At 35.7% G+C, this 22,120-nt stretch overlaps 1 protein-coding gene across 1 annotated transcript in view; it reads right to left on the bottom strand.

Annotated features, from left to right (window-relative positions):
- LOC150096325 (phosphatidate cytidylyltransferase, photoreceptor-specific-like) overlaps window positions 1–17,362 on the bottom strand; it is a 167,861-nt gene extending 150,499 nt beyond the window's left edge. Inside the window, exons 1-3 of the mRNA XM_090409237.1 lie at window positions 17,245–17,362; window positions 16,904–16,974; window positions 7,256–7,416 (exon numbers count right to left, since the gene is read on the bottom strand). Of these exons, the coding sequence (XP_090265363.1) occupies window positions 7,256–7,416; window positions 16,904–16,957 (215 nt within the window). The 5' untranslated portion in view covers window positions 16,958–16,974; window positions 17,245–17,362. The remainder of the gene's footprint in view (window positions 1–7,255; window positions 7,417–16,903; window positions 16,975–17,244) is intronic.
- Between the last annotated feature and the right edge of the window lie 4,758 nt (window positions 17,363–22,120).

Here is a 22,120-nt window from a genome sequence, read left to right as displayed (position 1 = left end):
TTTGGCCTGAATCCAGCTTGATCTTCACCATGCTTTTCTTCCACAATTCTTCTCAACCGTTTCTAAAGTATACTTGCATAGATCTTGCCAGGAACACTCAGTAGGGAAATACCTCTGTAATTCTGATATTCAGTTTTATTTCCCTTTTTATATATGGGTACTATTAGAGCTATACTCCGATCATTGGGAATTCTTCCCTCTGTCCAGGCTTTCTGAACTATGCAGTGCAGCCACTGTAAGACTTTTATACTACCATACGTCAGCATTTCTGGTCGAATATCATCTACTCCTGCTGCCTTTCCACATTTCAAGCCTTTGATGGCTTTTTCTACTTCAAGTATGAATATGTATTCCTGAGTGTATGCCTGTTGAGTGTTTATTACCACTGTGCAATCACTGCTTGCTTCATTTAGCAATTTTTTGAAGTAATTACTCCATACTTCAAGGATATATTTTTTCTCCCATTTTCATGTCACCTTTATCATCTCTAACTCATTTTTTCAGCACTCTTTCCTCCATTTCTAAGCTTCTTCAACAACCTCCAGAATATCTTACCACCTTCTTGATATTTATTTTCTATGTTCTTGTCAAAGTCCTCCCATGACTTTTGTTTAGCTAGTTTTACACAGTGTTTCTCTTTCTTACATTTGTCTCTGTATTCTCTAAGAGCAAAAGCTGTCTTATTTGCCAGAAATTTTTGATATGCTTTCTTCTTTTTCTTCACTGCCTCTTTAACTTCCTGTGTCCACCATGGAGTTCTGATTTTTCTATCTTTGCACACAATCTCACCACATGCCTCTCTAGCTGAATCAATCAGGGTTTTCTTCAAGGCATGCCACTGAATCTCCAAGGTTTAATTCCTGTTCTCAAACTCTTTCATTTTTAATTCAATAATCTTTGTGTATTTTAGTCTACAGTTCACATCTGGGAGCTGCACAACTTTTATTCGCTTTAAAACTTTCTTACATGTTATTCTTTTCAATATGAAATTCAATTTTATCTAAATACTAAATAGTGATCACTTCCAATTTCAAATCCTCTGTACACTCTGGTGTCTTGCAGCAGGTAGAAAACATCACTATCAACAATAACATGGTCAATGAGACATTTCTTATTCCTAGCCTCTTCTCTCCATGTAAATTTGTGCACATTTTTATGTTGGAACATGGTGTTAGTAATAACCAGTCCATGTCCTGAGCAGAAATCCAACAGATATTTGCCATTATTATTAGCTTTGCTCTTTTCTCCAAATTTTCCCAAAATATTTTTGTATGTCTCACAATCATTTCCTACTCTGCTATTTAGATCCCCAACAAGGACCAACTTTTCCTTTATCATTGTGTCAGTTGCTTTTTCTAAAGCATCAAAAAATTCCTCCACTTCTACCTTAGCAGAACCTTCTGTGGGACCATAGGCACAAATAAGTCTCATTGTCCAATTCCCCATTCTGAGATTACCCCACATCACTCTACTTGAGACTGCCTGCCATTCAAGAAGATTAGCCTTGTATTTTGTGTTGAATACTATGGCTACTCCTTTTATATATCATGTCATTTAAATACAAAATATAACATTTTGTATTTATTGCTCAGAAAGATCTCACCAGTTTGTCTTTTTATTTTCAGTCACCCTGAAACTAAAAAAAGTACCAGATCGACATAATAGTATGCCGATCTGGTACTTATCTAATTCCTCAACTATCTCCATTTCTTTGCCATTCAGGCTGCTTATGTTGATAGTACTGATCTTTAACCCTGGTGATGTTGAGTTGGGGTATGCTTTCAGATTTGTTCCAGTAGCTGACTTTTCGCTGTTCGCCCTAGTTCCCTGGCGAAAACAACGGGGCCTTGTTTAACTGGGCGACGCCCCAGTCGGCATGAAATTTTGTCATGTTGTACCATAATTTTGTATATTGGTTATATTGGTTTAAGCCAATAAGAATACAATTTGGTCGGCTAAATCTCAAATTGCCAGCCCATCCTCGTTTGTTCAGTATTCAGGTAGATACCCAACAGGGTGCACCACGAGAAGGTGAAGATTGGACATTAGGTCAGAAGCCCTGGTTGGTTCTCCGCATTCCTCTAAAGGCTATGTGGAGGTCTCCTCTCAGTTATACAGCTTTGACCCTTAAGCACCCCATTTACAATATTTTGTTAATGAAAAATAATACATTAGAGGCACTGAAATGGAGCCTATTCAACTTTTTTTGCCTCCAAACTTCCTGACTTCTATAGAATTGGCATTATGAAGCTTTCACAATGTTGGAAGAGCGTTACTGATTCAAATGGAGAATATATACTTGATTAAATTAGCAAGTGATTTATCTTTTATATCACTTTCAAAACTTAACGCTAAAAACAACATTACTTTTGGAATGACTTGATACTAATTTGCAAATTAAGCATAGGATGTTGGACTTGGTATTAGACTGAGTATGTTGGTTGCTGTACACTACAGGGGAAAAAAATGGCTGTGTATGTTTGTTTTATTGAGGCTACATGTGAGAGACTGTGGTTTCTGATTAAATTCTGTAGATTTTGATTTATTATTTTTATGCTACACCTCCAAGGACTCATCACAGGAGGGTATTTCACTCTGCCACACACATCTCACCATCTCCCCCTAATAAATTCTCCACTACACACTGCCATCTAACTCCTATCACCCACCAGTAATAACAGTATTTTTTTGTCTATAAATTGTGTATGTTCTCATGGCTGATTGGCTTGCATGCAGGATGAAAAACTCGAGTTTCCAGGTGGGAAAAACCCTGCTACCTCTGTATCAGATAAATTCACCTTCAATTGAAAAAGCCTATATAAAGATTCCTCTCAAGAATCAAACTTGAGCCTTTTCTAACCAAAGGACGCAATGTACCATAGTTCTTCCAATTGGATGACAGAGATACTTAGTCATATTGTTTTATAAATTGTGATCATAGTAAACAACAGAATGGGAGGAAGCTAAAATCAATGAAGGATAAAGTGATATAAAAGAGGCAAGAATAAGAGGGGAAAAGAAAAAAGTGACTATAGATAATCAAAAATTGGATGAAGACATAGCCTAGAAAGAAAGGCAATGCAGAAGGATACACCAAATGAAGCATGAAAATGGGAGATTGAATTGAAAAAGATCACTAATCTAGTATGCATGCTTGAATGTTGATTATCAGTCATGTTGATGTTTGGTGGGAAAAAATATGTCTAAAACTAATAATTCATTAACTAAATTTATTTAGCTAACTAGATTACCAAGCCAATATTTCATCTTGTCACCAATGGATCTTCATGAGCACAAAGAATTAAATATACTAAGCACATGGTAACCAGCAAGGCACACAGAGACTGATTGCTCCTACAATCCTAACTGGCATCCTCTATGGATGCAGTAATGAAATCTTGTGGAGAGTCTTAAAATGATCTCCCAGATTTTTGGCAATGTGATGCAATGTAAATTTGTCTAATATGTTCACACCAGGGTGAGCAGAAAGCCATTACCATCAACTTGACCATGGAACGGAGCGAGAGGATACATATTGCCCAGCAAAATGTTATGGGGGGAAATTGTTATCCAATGAACTAATAATGTTGAGCAGATGATTCATCTAGATGTGGCAGGGATATGTATGGGTTGATGGAGCAGCAAATCATCTAGTACAATGTTGTGCTTGTTTATATTTATTTCTGTTTTATTTATTTATATTTTGCTTTGTTTTCAAAGAATTTTCTTTTATTTACAAAGTAATGTACACATAAATAATTTCCAACCACCATTTTAATTCCACCTGTTCACAATTTCTACCTTGGCAGCTTATTGTCAAATATCTATCAGTAATAGATATCTGACATTTTTATTTAGGAATAGATGAATTTTTACTCAATATATATTCATTCTTTCCTTTTTATTCAATACATCTATTTCAACAGACACCATACTGCAGATGGAAGAATTTTATTACATCACTAAATACAGTACAGTGACATTTCACAGTCTATGTATTATATTTGGCAACAATTAGTGTAATTAGAGAAAAAATGTCATCAGGAAGGTGAGGGATTTAGATATTTAGGTTCAGCAGTGGAAGAAGATGGAGGAGCTGAGAAGGAAGTGGGATGCATGATACAAGCAGGTTGGAGGAACTGGAGGGAAATGGCTGGAGTGTTATGCGATAAGAGAGTGCCGATCAATCTGAAAGGCAAAATCTATAGGACAGTAGTGAGGCCAGCTATGACGTATGCTATAGAAACTGTGGCCCTGAGGAAAAATAACATCAGCAGGATGGAAGTAGCAAAGATGAGAATGCTTAGGTGGATGTGCGGTGTAACCAGAAAGGATCGTCTGAGAAATGACTATGTAAGGAGAACAGTGAAAGTTACGAATGTAGGAGCGAAGATACAGGAGGCAAGGTTGAGATGGTTTGGTCATGTGATGAGGAGGGAGGACAAATATGTGGGAAGAAGGGTCATGCAGATGGATTTGCAAGGAACGAGAAAGCGTGGGCGGCCAAAGAAGAAATGGAGGGAGCTGGTAGAAGAGGACTTGAGGATGGAGAACTTGGATGTGGTGACAGCCCAAGACAGGAGGATGTGAAGGAGACTCATCATCAACAGTGACCCCACTTAAGTGAGAGAAGCTGCAGAAGAAGAAGAGACAACTGGAATGATCCTACATAGTGAAAAACAATTTACTTCCACAAGGAAAACAGTTTTATTGTAGCACAAAACCCAGAGTCTAATTAAACACATTTGTCCTAATATCCTGTTTCAAATTTTCTTCTCATCAAGATTTCAATGTTGCAGCTAGTCTGTTGTTCTTTCTTTCTCTCTCTCTATTTATCCACTTCTTTTGGTAGCTGATATCTTTCCATTCTATATAAAAGCTCTTTCAATTTCTCTCTATGTTCTTAGAGCTCTTCATTTACATTGTAAATACCTAGCTCCAGTACAGTAACGAGATGAAGCGCCTCTGGCAAGTGTCTAACTTGCACCCCTACCCAAAAATAACAAAAAGTTTGAAAAATTTAAATGTCACGAGTTAAATTTTACTAAATGCAATATGTTAAATACTTACTATTAACCCCATCAAAATGAGCTACAGTGTGTTGCAGAATTTGTGTGTCTAAAGTGGCGTATTGCCGAAATTTAAAAATACAATATAAAATAGTGGACTTTTATATCTATTTATTTATTTTTAACGTTTTGCGCCCAAACCTAGTTGTGCCCGTGGCGGGTGCCTCTTTCACCATTCCCTCGTTACAGCACTGCCTAGCTCTCTTCTAATGTCTTCATATGGTCTAACTTTGCACATCCTTTCCTTTAACTGTTCTTAAAACTCTCATTTCTGCTGCCTGTATTTTACTTTGATCTTTCTTTTTAACAGTCCATATTTCTGAACTATATAATAATAGAGTGCGAGTGGCCATTACTTTGTAAACTTTAATTTGGTTTCTCCTGTTTTTTTTTTCAGTGTCCCTTTAATTGTTCCACAGATTTTCTGAAATTGCTTTATTTTTTCATCTATATCAAAGATATGAATGAAAAATACATCATATGCTATTATGCAACAAAACTAATTAAACTGTGTCACTTGTTTTCTTTTGCAAAATTTTTAAACTGTACTGTTGACTTATTTTGCTTAATCCATAAATTGATTTTTGAAGGTCATCTTCATTGCATTATGTCCTTTGATTGGAAAAGGCCTAAGTTCGATTTTCGTCATGACAAGAGGAATCTTCATATGGGTTTTTTCAATTGAAGATGAGTTAGCCGATTTCATATGGAAATAGATTTTTTTTTCCCTGAAACTCAGATTTTTCATACAGACAAATCAGCCTTGAGAAAACATTACAGACAAAAAAATACTAGTAGTGGTGAAGATGGCGGGCAGTAGATAGCATTGGTGTAGATGATGGTAGTTCCAGTTCATTGTAGTTGGTGGATTAAGTGGTGGAGACAGAGAACTGCAGAGTATGTGCCCTCCCTTGATGAGTTTTGAACTCCTTGGAGGTGTCGTGTAATAATAATAATCTGATTATCAGCATATAGTATTGTACTGATAACAGCTCTGGAAAATTATATTTAATTTACATACATTCATCCATACATACACAATCTACCAATATTGTTGAAAGTTTTTTGACTTGGTTATACTATAAATTAATTAAACCAAAAAAAATTATATTCTTGGTTTAATCCTTTATCCAAGTGTAAGCAAACATATGGAAAAGCTTTCAATATCTATGTTTAATCCCGATGTATTTTAGTAATAAGGTGTGACACCTTTTGGCTACTCTTGAATATGGAAATATGACTTCTGCATTACTTCAACATTGGTATCACTTCTGGATCTGGCTCCTACTGATGAAACCTCAATAAATGTCAAAACTGGTGTGGGTAGCGACTCTTCCCATAATGCATAGTATTATACATGTCCATAAGGATATGTGCTTTGCATTATTGGGTACTGAGGCAAGTGATGTGAAGTCATGAGCCTCTACATACGAGTTACCCAGTCGTGAAGTTACTTCACGTGCAAACTTTGTTTGCTACACTTGGATAAAGGATTAAACCAAGAATATAATTTCTTGGCATCTTTAATTTATACAATCTACCAATAATTGTCCAGACATCCCCGTTATTTAAAGTTATGGAACATTCCAGGTTTATTAATAACATAAAATCGGTGTACAGATAGTAGGAAGCAGTATTTCTTTGTAACAGTTGAATACAGGTAGTATACCTTAACGTAAGCTCCACCATAACGTGAACTCAGCGACTTCGAGAGAGGTGTCATTGTGAGCTATCACATTGGTGGAATGTCTATACATGCCATTGCCGCTCAACTGGAGCATCCAACGTCAACAGTTGGCAATGATGTGATCAACAAATGGAGACATTTTGGCATTGCTAGAAACACCCAGGGCAGCTGCTGAAAATGGCTGACAGGAACAAGAGGGTATTAAAATGGGTGGCATTCAAAAATTGGCTACAATGCCACAGACCATCCGTGATGAGCTCCAGAACACCAGTAACACCATGGTGAGCACTAATACTGTACAAAAATAACTCCATTTACTGGGTTTCCATGAAAGAGCAGTGGCACACAAGGCAAACATCAAAGTAATGATTACTCCCCAAAACAACACTATGGCAGGTGCTTCTACCATAAAAATATACCTTTGCTATTTGAAGGAAATAGCAATTAGACAGCCCTATGGGTAATCATACTTCTTTCAGACAGGAAATAAAACAAATACCTGGATGAGAGAGAAGATAAAGCAGAATCAAGGACATCTGTGGTCTTGTCAGTTGCTTGAGGGAGCTCTTTTACAAGATCTTCAACATGTGATTCATCTGGTAATCTGTCATCTTCTGAATCCACTGTTTCTGAACTTTTACTATCTTCTGCTTTCTCAGTCTAAGAGGGGGAGACAAAGCCATTATTCAGATTTGTTCATCTGACTACGTCTTTGATACACAGAGTAAATATTATATTTAATATAAATATTAATTTATATTAATTTACTCTTTAATACAAATATTAAAGAGTAAATATTCAACTGTCCTATGATTACATTAAATAGGTTTAGTTTATGTCAAACTTTTTATTTTATGTGAATCCCATCCATGAAAGGTCACATTTATCATACATTACTACTGTAAAGTGTGATGAGGGTTAAATAATGTGCTTTGTAGCAACAGACGAATAAACATAATATATTATAGGAAAAGCGAGGCAAAGGTCTAAGCCATTTCTGTTTGAGTATAAATATGTTCAAAGTGAAAAATAGCGCTAAGTGAAATATGCTTTTCACATGTAATTATTTACTTGAGACCATATGAAAAGTGAGGAATTCTCATAAACTGGCCAAACTAGGCAAGGCTATTTAAAAAAAAGCACATAAAGCAAAAAGATACAAGAAATGGAAAAGACTTGAATATTTTATACAAAAACAAAAATTTTGCACCCAATCATTTTGAAAGCCAGCATAGATAGCTGAGTGGATGGGGTGAGTCTCCACTCCCAACCTAGAAGTAATGGATTTGAATCCTACTGTGGCATGGTTGTTTGAGAATGTTTTTTTTTTTTTTTTTGGAAGGAGGAGCAGAGGGATTTCATTGCTGAAAATCAGTGTTGTCAGAAAGATAACAGGACATGTATTAAAAGAGGATTCTTAAAATAGTGTTCCTTCATATGCTTGAAAGAAAACTGATAAAGGCAGGACATAAAGTGTTAAAATGCAAAGGAAACACAAAGCAAAAACTGATTTAAAAGGGATACATGACACGAAAAAGTCTGAGAACTACTTGATTTAATGAATTATAACATCAAGAAAAATAAGCACTTTACTGGTAATGAAGTGCTTACTTTTCTTTCCTCAATTAAAAATGCAATTTTTTGTTGAAGTAGAGCAATCATAATGTTAATCATAGTAAAGAGCTTGACGAAATGAGTAATGGCAAAAAATATTCAAGTCAGTATCCTAATCATGACTGGAAAGAGTTGCCCATATCATTAGTAGTGCCTTGTATAAATCTGTTACTTGATAAAATATTTTCTTGATATATTTTTGGTTCTTGAATAAACAGCTAAAATGACAAAATTAGCTATCCTGTATTTCACTCAGAATGCAAAATCAGAGCTCTAAGACACTAAAATGAACATTCTGCACCCCACCTCAGTTTTTTTTTTGTTTGCCTTTAATAACACTATAACATTGACAGCTTTATCAGCCAAGTGATTCCACTAAGATGAACCAACAGGCTGCAATCCTACCATGGACATGAATGTTTGTAATGGTCCTTAGGTGAAGAAATTAATATCATCAACCAGTATAAGTCCACCATGCTGCTTATTGGAGACTTGAAATGGAAAAGTGCCATGTTTTATCTCTAGACAAAAAGCATTGGTTCTCTAGAGCAATGGTTCCCAACCAGTGGTACTCATACCCCAGGGGTACATGCTGGGCTGTTGAGGGGTACACAAACAATAATCAGTAATGGCAGAAAAACAATTTTACATTATGATAGGCACTGAACAAAAGTGTCATTATTTAAAAATATAGCTATTTTAAAAACAAGGGGTACAATTTATAGAAATGGGTTTAAATGGGGTACACAAGTGAAAAAAGGTTGGGAACTACAGCTCTAGAGCAGTGTTTCTGAATTATGTAAAAAATAAAATAAATATAAAAAATATATAAAATTAATAAAAAATCCTTAGCCCAACCATGGTACTAATATATTATAGATTAACAACCATAAATAACCCTTAATGGGTGGAAGCTCAAATGGGGAAGGGGAACTGCATTTTGTATGCCATGGTACATGGAGGCCATTGTTGGATTCTGAATGAGGAGAATTGGAAATTATTAATACTCCATTCAGAGTCCAACATAATCAGCCATTCCCTAAGCCAAATTTGCTTATCAGACCATTAATCTCTTATTAATAGCATGCTATTCATATGATTTCTTTCAAGTTATGTTTATTAATATTTATTTGTTCATTTATTGTTTTGAGATGAAGTGCAGTTGTGAAAACTGTGTATTAAATATCACTTATTATTATGAAATTAATATTACTGATACAGGGATAAAATTGTGAATTATGCAATCTTTTTATGTTATTAGTAAAATGTAATGTATCCAAATAATTCTTCAAAATAAAACTTGATTGGTTGTTGTAAGAAATTATGTTAATTTTAGCCAGCACGTGCCTTATAAGTTACTGTACAGTATACAAGAAGCCAGTTTGGTATCAACAAATTGGCAGGAAAGGAGAGTAGGATGTCATGAGTAGTATATAAAAAAGAAGTGACACAAGAAAAAGGGAAGGAAATAACCTAGGGCTATTTCCTTCTGAACAGAGTAGGAAGGACTGGAAACCACTAAGTATTTTGACTTATCTTTCTTCGAGCTCTTATTCTTTTATAAATTCCTATCACCTCGCAGAAGGATAACGTTGGACGAAAGGATAATAAGAATGAGCAAGAAATATTGAAAGTTAGGGCAATTACGAGCAAGAAGATAAATTCTCTCGAGTTAACTAATCAATTACTGAAACCCAGGATTCTATAATACTTGTGTATTCTCAAAGTGAAAGTATTCAAGAACCAAGGAGAATTTCCAGGATTCTCAATAATGAGGAAGCTGTACTGTCTATACCGGTAAGGATATCTTTTCTATGCTCCGTGTGAAGTAGCGAAGTTGGTTTCTGGAGAACATGATATAATTCATATTGCTGAAATTAACAGTTCAATATTGAATGCGTGATACAGTGAAACATTTCTTCGTAAATAATATATGAAGTATCTCTGAATTAACAATTCAAGATTGAATGTGTGATATAAAGAAGCTGGTTACGAGGAGCGCAATGTAAATTTGAGACTGAATTTTCCGAGAACTATTGTGTCAGATTGATAACCTTAAAGGTTGCTTAATGAATGTCTGATGATTTGAGCTTTGTGTTTGTTCTGAATAGTTAAACTGAATCATTTGAAGTACATTGAACGATAGCTTTTTTTCAGAGTGAAATTGTATTTGGAATCTTGAATAATAAGAAGAGTAAAAATTATATGCATAAATTCTTATCGTAAAGGTGGTGAAGGTAACACAGAGGATTGCTGCAATTATGAGAAGGACACTGACCTGCAGAGATAAGAGGGTTATCATTCCGTTGTATGTCTCTGATCAGACCAAATTTGGACTATTGTTCTCAGATTTGGTCTCCAGGATTTGAAGGGGATAAATTAACTGTGGAAAGGACACAAAGACGGATGACAAAGATGGTTTCAGGACTGTACAAGGATAGTTATGAGGATTGGCTGAGGGAATGTAGACTGCAGAGTTTGGTGGATAGAAGAAGGAGAGGTGATATGATTGAGACTTTTAAACTGTTGAGAGGTGGTTACAGGGTTGACACTGGGGAGTTCTTTCGCTTGGTTGAACAGCGGGAAGGAGTAATGACAAGAGGCCATCCCTGGAAGTTACGAAAGGAAACTGTGAGCAAGAGGGTGAGGAGTGGTTTCTTTGCATAGAGGGTGGTTGAACCGTGGAATGCATTGCCTGATGGAGTGGTGAGAGCGAGAACGGTCAATGAGTTTAAGGAGTGGTATGATAGACTTTGTGTTTCTTAGGGGGGGGTATCTCCCCTCAATGAGTCTTGACAGACTTTATGTTCTTAGGAAGGACCTCCCATGATGAGTCTTCCGACTCCATGGAGGCCTGAATAATAATAATAATAATAATAGTAAGTTATATACTCAGCTGAGTGAATTACTAATGTCTTATAGAGAACTTATTCATTCTTAAATTGTATTATCCCTACTAGAAATTCTTGTTTTAATCTAAATTTATGTTAAAGCATTAAATAATTTTTTTGAGTTGAATCTTGTGTTTGCCTGATTTCTTTCATTGCACTGCTCATTAAAATAGTTCGAATTTTAGCGGGTACCCAATATATATAATAAGGAGAATTTTGACCTGAATTAAGTTGATAACAATATTGTGCTAGCTGTTGAAAGTTTATTTTTCACTTGGTTAGAGTATAATAAAATTAGTTTAATCCTTTATCCAAGTGTGAGCAAACAAAGTTTGTGCCTGAATGGCGCAAACTTTGTTTGCTCACACTTGGATAAAGGATTAAACTAATTTTATTATCGTGCTAGCTGATGGTTGATTTCACAATGTTGTTTATGCAAATAGAACATAGTGGCACAGTTAAAAATAAATTTTCTCTGTGTTCGAATGTGGAGTCAGTCAACAGCTAGAATATACATTGGAGTAGTACATAGGATCCAACACCATAAACTAGTAATAAATGGGTAATCCTCTTTCTCCTGCTATCTCCAATTTCTTTATGGAACATTTTGAACAACGTATCTTTGAGAACATTTCTCCCAGACCTACTCATTGGTTCAGATATGTCGATGACATTTTTGCTATATGGAATGGCTCTTCGGATGAACTTCAACAATTTCTCACTAAGTTAAACACATTTCATCCTAGGATCAAGTTTACCCTAGAAGTAGAATCAAATAAGCAGTTAGCCTTTTTAGATCTTCTAATTCTTCGCCAACCAGATGGTAACCTACATTTCTCAGTTTATAGAAAGAAGACTCATACAGGCCATTATATCCATGAGGAATCTCATCACCATCCCAGTCAAAAGGCAGGAACTATTAAGACACTGGTTCATCGAGCCCACTCCTTTTGTTCTTCAGACGATCTTTTACAGAAAGAACTACAATATATAACTTCTTCCTTTCTCTCTAATGGTTATAAGAATTGCTTCATTAAAAGAACTTTGAGTAGTTTTAATATGTTTTCCTCTTCAAACACAGAAGAAATAACACGCATTACTATCCCTTATGTACAAGGCATCAGTGAACGTATAGCAAAAGTTTTAAAACCACTGAATATTTTTGTTGCCTTTCGACCGTTTAGAAAAATCTCCACCTTTCTCACTTCTTCTAAGGACAAGCTTCCACATCTTAATCATCCAGGTGTGTACCAGATTCCGTGCTCTTGTGGATTATCTTATTTTGGACAAACGGGAAGATCTGCCTCTATTTGGCTAGAGGAACACCAATCTTATATTGAATACTTTAAACCTGAAAAGTCTGGACTTGCAGAACATGCCATCTTCACTAGACACAGAGTTCATTGGAGAAAGACAAGAGTTCTTCACAAAAGTCAGTTTCTCATGGAACGCCTTTATAAAGAAACATGTGAAACTCTACTTCATTCTCCTAACTTAAACAGATCCGACGGCTTACGTCTATCCCCTTTATGGGAGATAGTACTTTACAAATCAGCTAATCTTTCCTAACTTTTTATTGTATTGATTTTTTTAAAATTTTTTTTAAATTATTTTTTTATTTTCAGGAAAGTTATTGACCTTTTTAGTTATCTTACACCAGCTACTTAGGTGGCGCTTTTTGGAATTGTCAGTTATTGTTTAATATGAGCTTAACGTACTGAAGATGCCTGTGACACACAGGTGAAAATTTATACTATTAAATAATCTTTGTATGCGAGTTTTTTCCGTTATTAATTTTGTATCCATAAACTAGTAATTATTATTAAAACAGACCTCCAGGAAGTCAGCGACTCATTGAGAGAGAGGCCCACATACTACATGCATCAGCTGTCATACTTGTTCTTGAATTCATTCACACTGCTTGCACACACAACATCCAATGGCAATCCATTCCAATTACACACTACCATGAGAGAAAAATCTAGATTTTATCCCCTTCTTGGTGGCATTCATTCTCAGCTTCCAAGGATGCCCTCTTGTCCTTTTCCCACCCCTCCATAAAATGAAAAAATAATAAAATGTGTTTACTTCTTTTATTTATTGTAATGTGATAATCCATGAAACTATCATGATAATAACTTCCCATCTCAGAAATACATAATTATCAGAATTGCAGGCTTATTAATAAATTAAATAACACTTTATGAAGAGGAATTTTTTTTAAACAGTAAGCTGAGAATATCACATATATAACACACTATATGAAGAGGAGAAATATGAAAATAATGGCATCACAGATAGTAATGTAATTCTGACAGAAACTAAGCCTCATACTGTGAAATTGTGTGCTTTCTCTTTTAGTTGGCTTTGTAGACAATTCTAACGAGCAAATGGTATGCTACTCTGTATGTGAAAACATAAAATAAGTACAAATATAAAATAAAATCTTCCACAATATAAGATGACCCAAAAGTTTTCAGAATTTGTTTGTATAAAGCAGGGGTTGGCAACTGGCACGCGGCCCAAACGTGCATTTTTGGCAGCCCATAAAAGGTTGACCATACTTACATGGCATGTGGCCCATATGTTGAATTATTTAAATAATACATTTTATAATATGATTAAAAAATTAAAAATAATTTTATACCTATACTTCTTGATATTGTCGTGCAACTCGGTGCGAGTCAACCTTTTGAGTCAATATGAGTGGGAATAACAAAGGCGACTTCATCCGACGACAACCGAGATTCTGGCGCATATTAAAGAATGCATTTTTCTTAGAAAATATCCAAAAATTTTATCAATGCTTACCAAGAAAAGCATGGAGACACACATATTGTGATGCATAAACTATATTACTTTGTTTTTACATGATAATTTTTCATTGAGTTTCAAATTCATGCTTGTTTCATATCTCGTACTTTAAATATTTCTGTGTTTTTTTAAGATTCATATAATAAAAATTGATAACTTAAGTATTTTTCACTTACTATAACACTTGCGGCCCAATTATTAAAAATAAAAGTTGAATGTGGCCCACGAGTCTGAAAAGGTTGCCGACTGCAGTTATAAAATATTTTCATTCATATTTAAACAGATGTAGGGCAGAAATTCATAGTATATACCCATTATTAGAGATATAATAATTACTACCTGAAAGAAATGTTCAATTACTTAACATTCTAATGCACATTATTTTGTATTTAGTCTCCAAAGACAAAGTGATAACAGTTTTGTTCAAAATAACCAGAAAAAATCATGTGACAAAATTTGAACCCGATGCTGAACCATGCCTTATTTCATGTCATACACATTTATATTATCATAGACTGGTCCCTGCCATTATTTCTTTCCTTCTTGTTTCTCCCCCTATCACCCCCAGTGCTATTAGAATATTCAAAGGCAAGCAGAGTTTATCTTTTCTAATTTTTTATGTGCTTCCCACCCACAAAAGGTTTCTTTTAAACCTATAGTACATTTGTATCATGGGTGGGCTTAGGATTTTTTGCCATTTTTATTGATTTTTTATATTTCTTTGTAATTTTTTTAGATATTTTAGAAACCCTGGTCTAGAAACTTCAGGCCTCCGATAAGCAGAACAGTAGTCTAACACCAGGAGATGAAATTTATCTTCCACCTAAAGACAATTACAAACATCCATGCCTGCAGTACGATTCGAGCCAATGATCTGTTGGTTGGAGAGCGGGTATGCCAACCACTTGGCCAACAAGGCCAGGAAAAAAATTTACTATATTTTTGTCTTGTGCAGTGGAATATGCTTTCTCTGCCAGGTGAAGTCATCACAGTGGATTATGACAATGATGTGGAGGACCTTGACATAAAGAAATGAAGAAAGTTAAGTAATGATTCCACTGTATAAGGCCTTGAACAGGACTCATGAATTTGGTTGCCTGATTTTCATGAGGATAATGATATATAATGCAAAGGGTTCAGAGAAAGATTGATTAAGGTAGTATCTAGTTTTTGGAACATAGGGTACAAAGACTGATTCAGGGAATGCAATGTGGAGCTTTACGAATAGGAGAGATGATATGAGTGAGACATAAGTTGGCATGGAGTTGTTACCAAGTTAACAGGAAAAAATTTTTTATAGGAAGGGAGATGGGTAGAATAGGAGGCCATTCTGGAAATTATATACAATAAGTGCAAACAAGGGAATAAGGAGCAGGTTCTCTGTGTGGAGAGCAGTTGGCAAGTGTAGAAAGCTTTTTTTTTTTTTTTACTTGCATGATTATCAAGTAAATTAATAATAAATAAGAAATTATACTCTTGTGTTAATCCTATAGCCAAATGTAAGCAAAGTTTACAAGTGGAGTATTTTCATGACTACACTTCTTGTATTGGAGGCTGTTGACTACATACATCAGTTGTCTTAGTATCCCATCATGGAAGGCATACTTTCTTTCAGATGTGTATATTCCTATGCACTAAAAGAAGGATCACTACCCAGACCACTTCTGACTTTTACTGAGAGAGAGACCCAAGAATAATTGATCAGTTTGCTTATGCATAGGTATAGCATTATATTACAGTAGCTATTATATAATAATAGTATTATATTACATAACTTATTAGTATTTTCCTGGTTCTAGTACCCACTAAGGTGTAAGGCTGACATCAATACAGCAGTAATGCTACATGTCACCAGTGTTGTTTAAGATGTAATTAAAGATCCTTGGAGTATAGGAATTAGGCCATATCATGGATTGGTAATACCAAGAGGAGGATCTTCTTTTTGCTGATGTTCAGGTGATTCTTGCATAGGACAAAGAGGATGTAGAATACCAGATGAGAAAAGTGGATACATAAATGTTAGGACCTGAAACTCCAGATTCCATTCTCAGATAATAGATAATAATAATACTGACAATGTGGTACTCCCCTCCCATTGTCGTTCACAGTGAACTGCCCAACTACCTTGAGTCTACCTCTGTTATATGTTGTTTAATAAAATGCTAATGCAAATTTTTTTTTTTGAAATTTTAAGATACTAAAACTTGTTAAGATGTAAAAAAAAAAAAAATGGAAAGAAAATAAAACACACCGCAATATAAAAATAAATAAATAGATAAATGCATGCATACACACACTGAATGAGTTAATAAAGTGCATCCATAATAATGTAATTTCAGCTGATGTATCTGAATTTTTTTAAATAAAATAGGATACATCAGACCGACAAACATCTACTATGGTGTTTGACATGAAGAAGAACAGGATCAAAACACCATCCACATCTCTTCAGACTTTAGCTTGCTCTGTTACATTCAACAACAGGAGCTTCTTTATTTTTCTTTTTTCTTTTTTGCGGAACCCTTCAATTCTATTTTCTCCTATTTTTAAAACACATTAAATAATGTCGGGGGGGGGGGGGGGGGGGGGTAAGGCATTCATTAGAATTAATATTTCATAGTTTTTTATTTTTTATTTTTTTGCCTCATTAGATCATGTAACTCATCCTTACCTTTTTTCCCCCCCTCTTTCTCTAGAGTAAGCATTTTCACTGAGGGAAAAATCTATATATTATTTCAATAAGTACAAAAATTAAATAAGGGATCATATAATGCTATTTATTAAAGCAAAAGTCGTAACACACAGAGGAGAAATAAAATTACAATTACCTTGGTAAGTAATGCACTTTCTTCTGGATTGTGCCTTTTCCTCACCTCAGCCATGACTATTTGTCAAGGATCTAAATGCCATAAAAATAAAAATAATAAAATAAAATACTACTATACAACACGTAAAATATTAATTTCATTATCCACAGGATAACTAAACCATTGTAATTGGAACTTAACTATTGGGTTATTGCAAATACAGACATCAATGAAAAAACGAAAATATAAAATATTTATTATTAAAACTGTATGCTTTAATGAAACTGAATGCTAACTTGAATCTTGCTTAGAGTAAAAATACCAGGAGCTTTCAAGTTATGCATACGTGCACGGATACTTACAGTGAATATCTTCCCGGCGAAGCCCTAGGATGACGATCGATAACATTTGACAGCTGAGCTACTGACTGAGGACTTTTTAAAAATAGTGCACGAGATAGGAAACGTGTCACTGAAATCAAGTATTGTTTACTAAACATATTTCTATCCACTATTTACTATATAAAAATTAAATCAGAGTTTATTGTTCTAATTTTTGCGATGAATAAACGACGGAATACCTTCTCAAACAAATGGAGACATTTGATATTTTTAAAGTTTTATAGAGGAGGGGGGGGGGAATAATAAGCCTTTACCGTAATAAACAAGCAGAACAAATCTTGAAATTTATCATATAATAATTTTTAACAATACTAGAGCAGAGTACGTCAGAAAGTTTGAAATTGTGATTAAAGGATCATACTTTAATAAATGAAATTATTCGTTTGCGCCTAACGTAGAAATTGAGCGCTCACAGACTAGAAATTATATACGACGAGCAAGGATAAAATTCCTGATTATAATCTTTCAGTTTGTGGAGCATAACATCCCAATCCTAATTAAATAAGTAAATTACTAACTGGCTAAAATACTCCCATTTCTTCCTTGTATTAAATAAAAAAAAATGATCTGTAATAAAATTAAATAACAGATACACCGAACTGAGCAGATCAAGCTGTTAAGGGGAAAAGAAATAAAAAAAAAAAAATCAATTAGCAGTATTTTTCTTAATATGGGGATGCTTGATTTTATAAGTGCTACGCTATTGCCAGAAGCACTCAGAACAAGGAGAATGAGTTAGGACACTGGGTGGTTCTTTTTGGCCAAAAGATATTGACATTAGTGAGAAGTGGCTGACAAAAGACGTCATATTTATTATTATTATTACGTTACACCTCCAAGACGTTCAAAGACTCATCGAGGGAAAAGAATGTGAAAGCTATAGTAATTTGAGGAAGAATAGACAAAAGGATAGTGGGGAAGTGCAACTGATTATGAAAACTGATCAACTAAGGTAAAATAAAAATAAAAAAAAGTAGGTGTTCAGCAGATAAGTGAAAGTGGTGCATTTGAGATCATCTAGTGTGAGATGAAGCCTGCCAATAAATATATTTGGTATTTATTAGATAATTCTCACCAACCAATTGGTGAAAATTATCATGTGAAAATTCCACTTGGTATGTGAAATTTTCAGTTCAAAAGGAATATATATGGAATAACAGAGCTGGTAATTATGACAAACTCAAGAGACTGCTTGGAGTAGTGCTGTGGCATAAGAAACTGAAAGAGTTGGTTGCTGATCGTGCATGGGAAAACGGTAAAGAGGTGTTTGAAGGAAAATGGAGCAAAAGAGTGTATAGTTAGAGTCAACTCTTATTTACTTTATTCGGTTGACTCTAACTATATGCTCTTTTGCTCCATAGATGAATAGCATCATTAAACAGGAGCTAGGAGGAGGAGCTTTTGGTGGGAATTTAAATAAAAAACGTGATCTGCAAGCACACGAGCAGAGAATGAATAGAAATTAGCTGTACAAACCAAAGATAAAGAAGATGATATAGTTAGTTGGATAGAATGTGAGGGGGTATAGTGTATTCAGGAAAGATAAAGAGAAAAGAATGGGGGGGGTGTTATTGATGATACCTGATGAACTGCAGCCAAAGAGCATAGAAGTTCAATTTCAGGATAGTCAAAACAGCATATGTGAGGTTATCTGGTGTGAGATTGAGGTCAGCAGAACAAAATTTACAGTTGGGTGCTGTTATAGACCAGGCGACGGAATAGATGATGGAGACAATATGCATAGGCAAATAGACTCAATGAGTGGAGGACATGTAATTATTACGTGTTTCAACTATAGTAACATTGATTGGAGGGAGGAGAGGACAAATGCAGTTACTAAGGGATAACTACCTGAGACAGCATGTAATGGAATATACTAGGGGTTCGAGAATGCTTGACCTAGTAATTGCATCTGAAAAATTGACTATTATGAATATGACCATATTGCCACCAATTGGTAAGAGTGATCATAAGGTTCTTGACCTGGGAAGTGACTAATGTGTGGAATTTTCAATTAAGACAGGGTACATGTGGAATTACTGGGCTAGTAAGTTTCATGAGCTTAGGAGGTTGCTTGGATCAGTGCCATAGCATGGTAAACTGCAAGGGCTAAATGTTGACAGTGCATAGGAAATGGCTAAGGAACGTTTGAGGGAGGTAATGGCTGACTGCATACCTAGAGTCCAGAGAGTAAATCAAGTGGGAGTGAAATGGATGAATAACACCATCAAGCTTGAGCTGAAAAAAAAAATTGTGGATAAATTTAAGGAGAAAGGTGACTTGCAGGCACATGAACAGTACAAAGCACAGGCCAGAAAGGTAACATGTGGGGGGTAAGAAAAGTTACCTTTTCTTAGTAAGAAAAGACCTCCCTCGATGAGTCCATGGACTCATCGAGGGAGGCCCTATAATCATGTCAAGAACAACTATTCGACATTCACACAGTATCTATCATACTTTGCCTTGAACTCATTTACAGTCATGGCACCCACAACAGACTCTGGAAGCTTATTCCACTCATTCACCTCTCCAAGTAAAAACCTAGCTCTAACACCCTTGCTAACCACACTCTTGCCCAGCTTCCATGTATGGCCCCAGTCCTCCCACCACCAGTCCTATTCTCAAAAATATCTTCTGAATTAATCTTATAGAAACTCTTCAATAATTTGAATGTCTCAATCATATCACCCCTTTCCCGCCTATCAACCAATTTCTGCAACCCACAAATCTTCAACCTGTTCTCATACAGTTCATTCCATAGACCTGCTATCATCTTGGTCACTCGTCTCTGGATCTTCTCCACCTCCTCACCATCAAGAAGAAACCCTGGCGTCCATATCTGGGCACAGTAGCCTTGGGGTCTTATCAAGGCTCGATACAGAGGAACAATGACCTGTTTGTCTCTGCTTGTTAAGGTATTTTTCAGCAACCAAGTGATTTGATGAGCTGATTTAGCCACTTTTGCGATGTCCCCCCTAAACTTCAACTCCATATCCACCAACACTGCCAAATTCCTGGCCTCATCAATCTCCTGGAGTACAGTTCCACTAATGTGGTATATTGCTGATAATCTTTTTACCCCAAGATGCATACCTCACATTTTGCAACATTAAATTGACATCTATTCTCCTTAACCCAGTCCTCCAAACTATCTAAATCATCCTACAAAATTTTGACATCCTGTGCACTCACTATTGTTCTACCCAACTTTGCATCATCAGCAAACAAATGAACAGTTCCTCTCAGATCATTTCTTATATCGTTAATGAACAAATTGAATAGCAGTGGTCCAAGAACACCTGCAGAACACCACTAGCCACAGACCGTCTTTTGGACTCTACTCCTGAATATACCACTCTCTGATATCTCTCCATCAACCACCCTCCTATCCTTCTCACCAACCCTATATCCATCCCCATATGCTGCAGAATTCCATGTGGTATTCTGTCAAAGGCTTTAGCAAGGTCCAGTAGAATCACTGTAAACCCATTACCCTTATCCAGTTCAGCCATTGCTGTGTTATAAAACGTGAGCAAGTTACTGAGGCATGATCTACCCTTCACAAAACCATGCTGTTCCCCCATACAGTATTCCCTTTTCATCTATCCAATCTTGTATTTTCCTCTTGACTATTTTCTCCAAGACCTTGACAACGATTCCTGATATGCTGATCGGTCGGTAATTTACAACAGCAGTCTTGGAGCCTCCTTTATGCAGTGGAATTATTTTCCCCTCTTTCCACCCCCTTGGGACTAACCCAAGCCGAGACTCAAATTAAACAAAATGCTCAAGGGCACTGACAATTTTTAGCCGCTTCACGTACGACACGAGCTGGTATACCATCCAATCCCACAGATGTATTGACATTGAGGTTTTGTAATAGACTATTCACCTCCACTTCATTCACCACAATTCCCGTATAAGCTGTTGGTTCTTTCATTCCTGCAATGCTCATGGCAGGGAGGTAAATGAATCAGATGAAATAGTAGAATTATTAAGCAAACACTTTGCAATAGTATATCATCCAGGCTGTGATATTGCAGGAATGAGAGAACGAATGGCTGATACAGGAATTGAAGTGAATGAAATGGAGGTAAATAGTATATTACAGAACCTTAATGTAAATACATCTGTGGGATTGGATGGTATACCAGCTCGAGTCTTACGTGAAGGCACAAAGGAATTGTCAGTTCCCTTGACTATATTGTTTAATTTAAGTCTCAGCTCTGGGTTAGTCCCGAGGGGGGTGGAAAGAGAGGAAAATAATTTCATTGCATAAGGAGGTTCCAAGACTGCTGTTGCAAATTATCGACCGATTAGCATATCAAGAATCGTTGTCAAGGTTTTGGAGATATTAGTAAAGAGCCAAATATAGGAATGGATGGATGAAAATTGGATACTGTATGCAGATTGGTTTTGTGAAAGGTAGATCATGCATCAGTAACTTGCTCACGTTTTATAATACAGTGATGACTGAACTTTATAGGGGTAATGGATTTACAGTGATACTGCTGAACTTTGATAAGGCCTTTAACATGATACCACATGGAATTCTAATCAGTAAACTGCAGCACATGGGATGGATATAAGGTTGGTGAGATGGATAGAAGGATAGTTGATGGAGAGATATCAGAGTAGTTTATTCAGGAGTGGAGTCCAAAAGAAGACCTGTTACTAGTGGTGTGCCTCAGGGTTTTGTTCATAGACCACTGCTATTTAATTTGTTCATTAATGATATGGGAAAGGATCTGTGAGGAACACTGTTCATTTATTTGCTGATGATGCAAAGCTGGGTAGAGCAATAGTGAATGCACATGATGTCAAAATTTTGCAGGAT

Source organism: Typopeltis vanoorti, chromosome 19, assembly GCF_054136105.1.
Source record: "Typopeltis vanoorti isolate ZY-2024b chromosome 19, IOZ_Tvanoo_1.0, whole genome shotgun sequence".
In the NCBI taxonomy this organism is placed as follows: Eukaryota; Metazoa; Arthropoda; class Arachnida; order Uropygi; family Thelyphonidae; genus Typopeltis; species Typopeltis vanoorti.
This window is presented reverse-complemented; position numbering and strand designations above follow the sequence as displayed.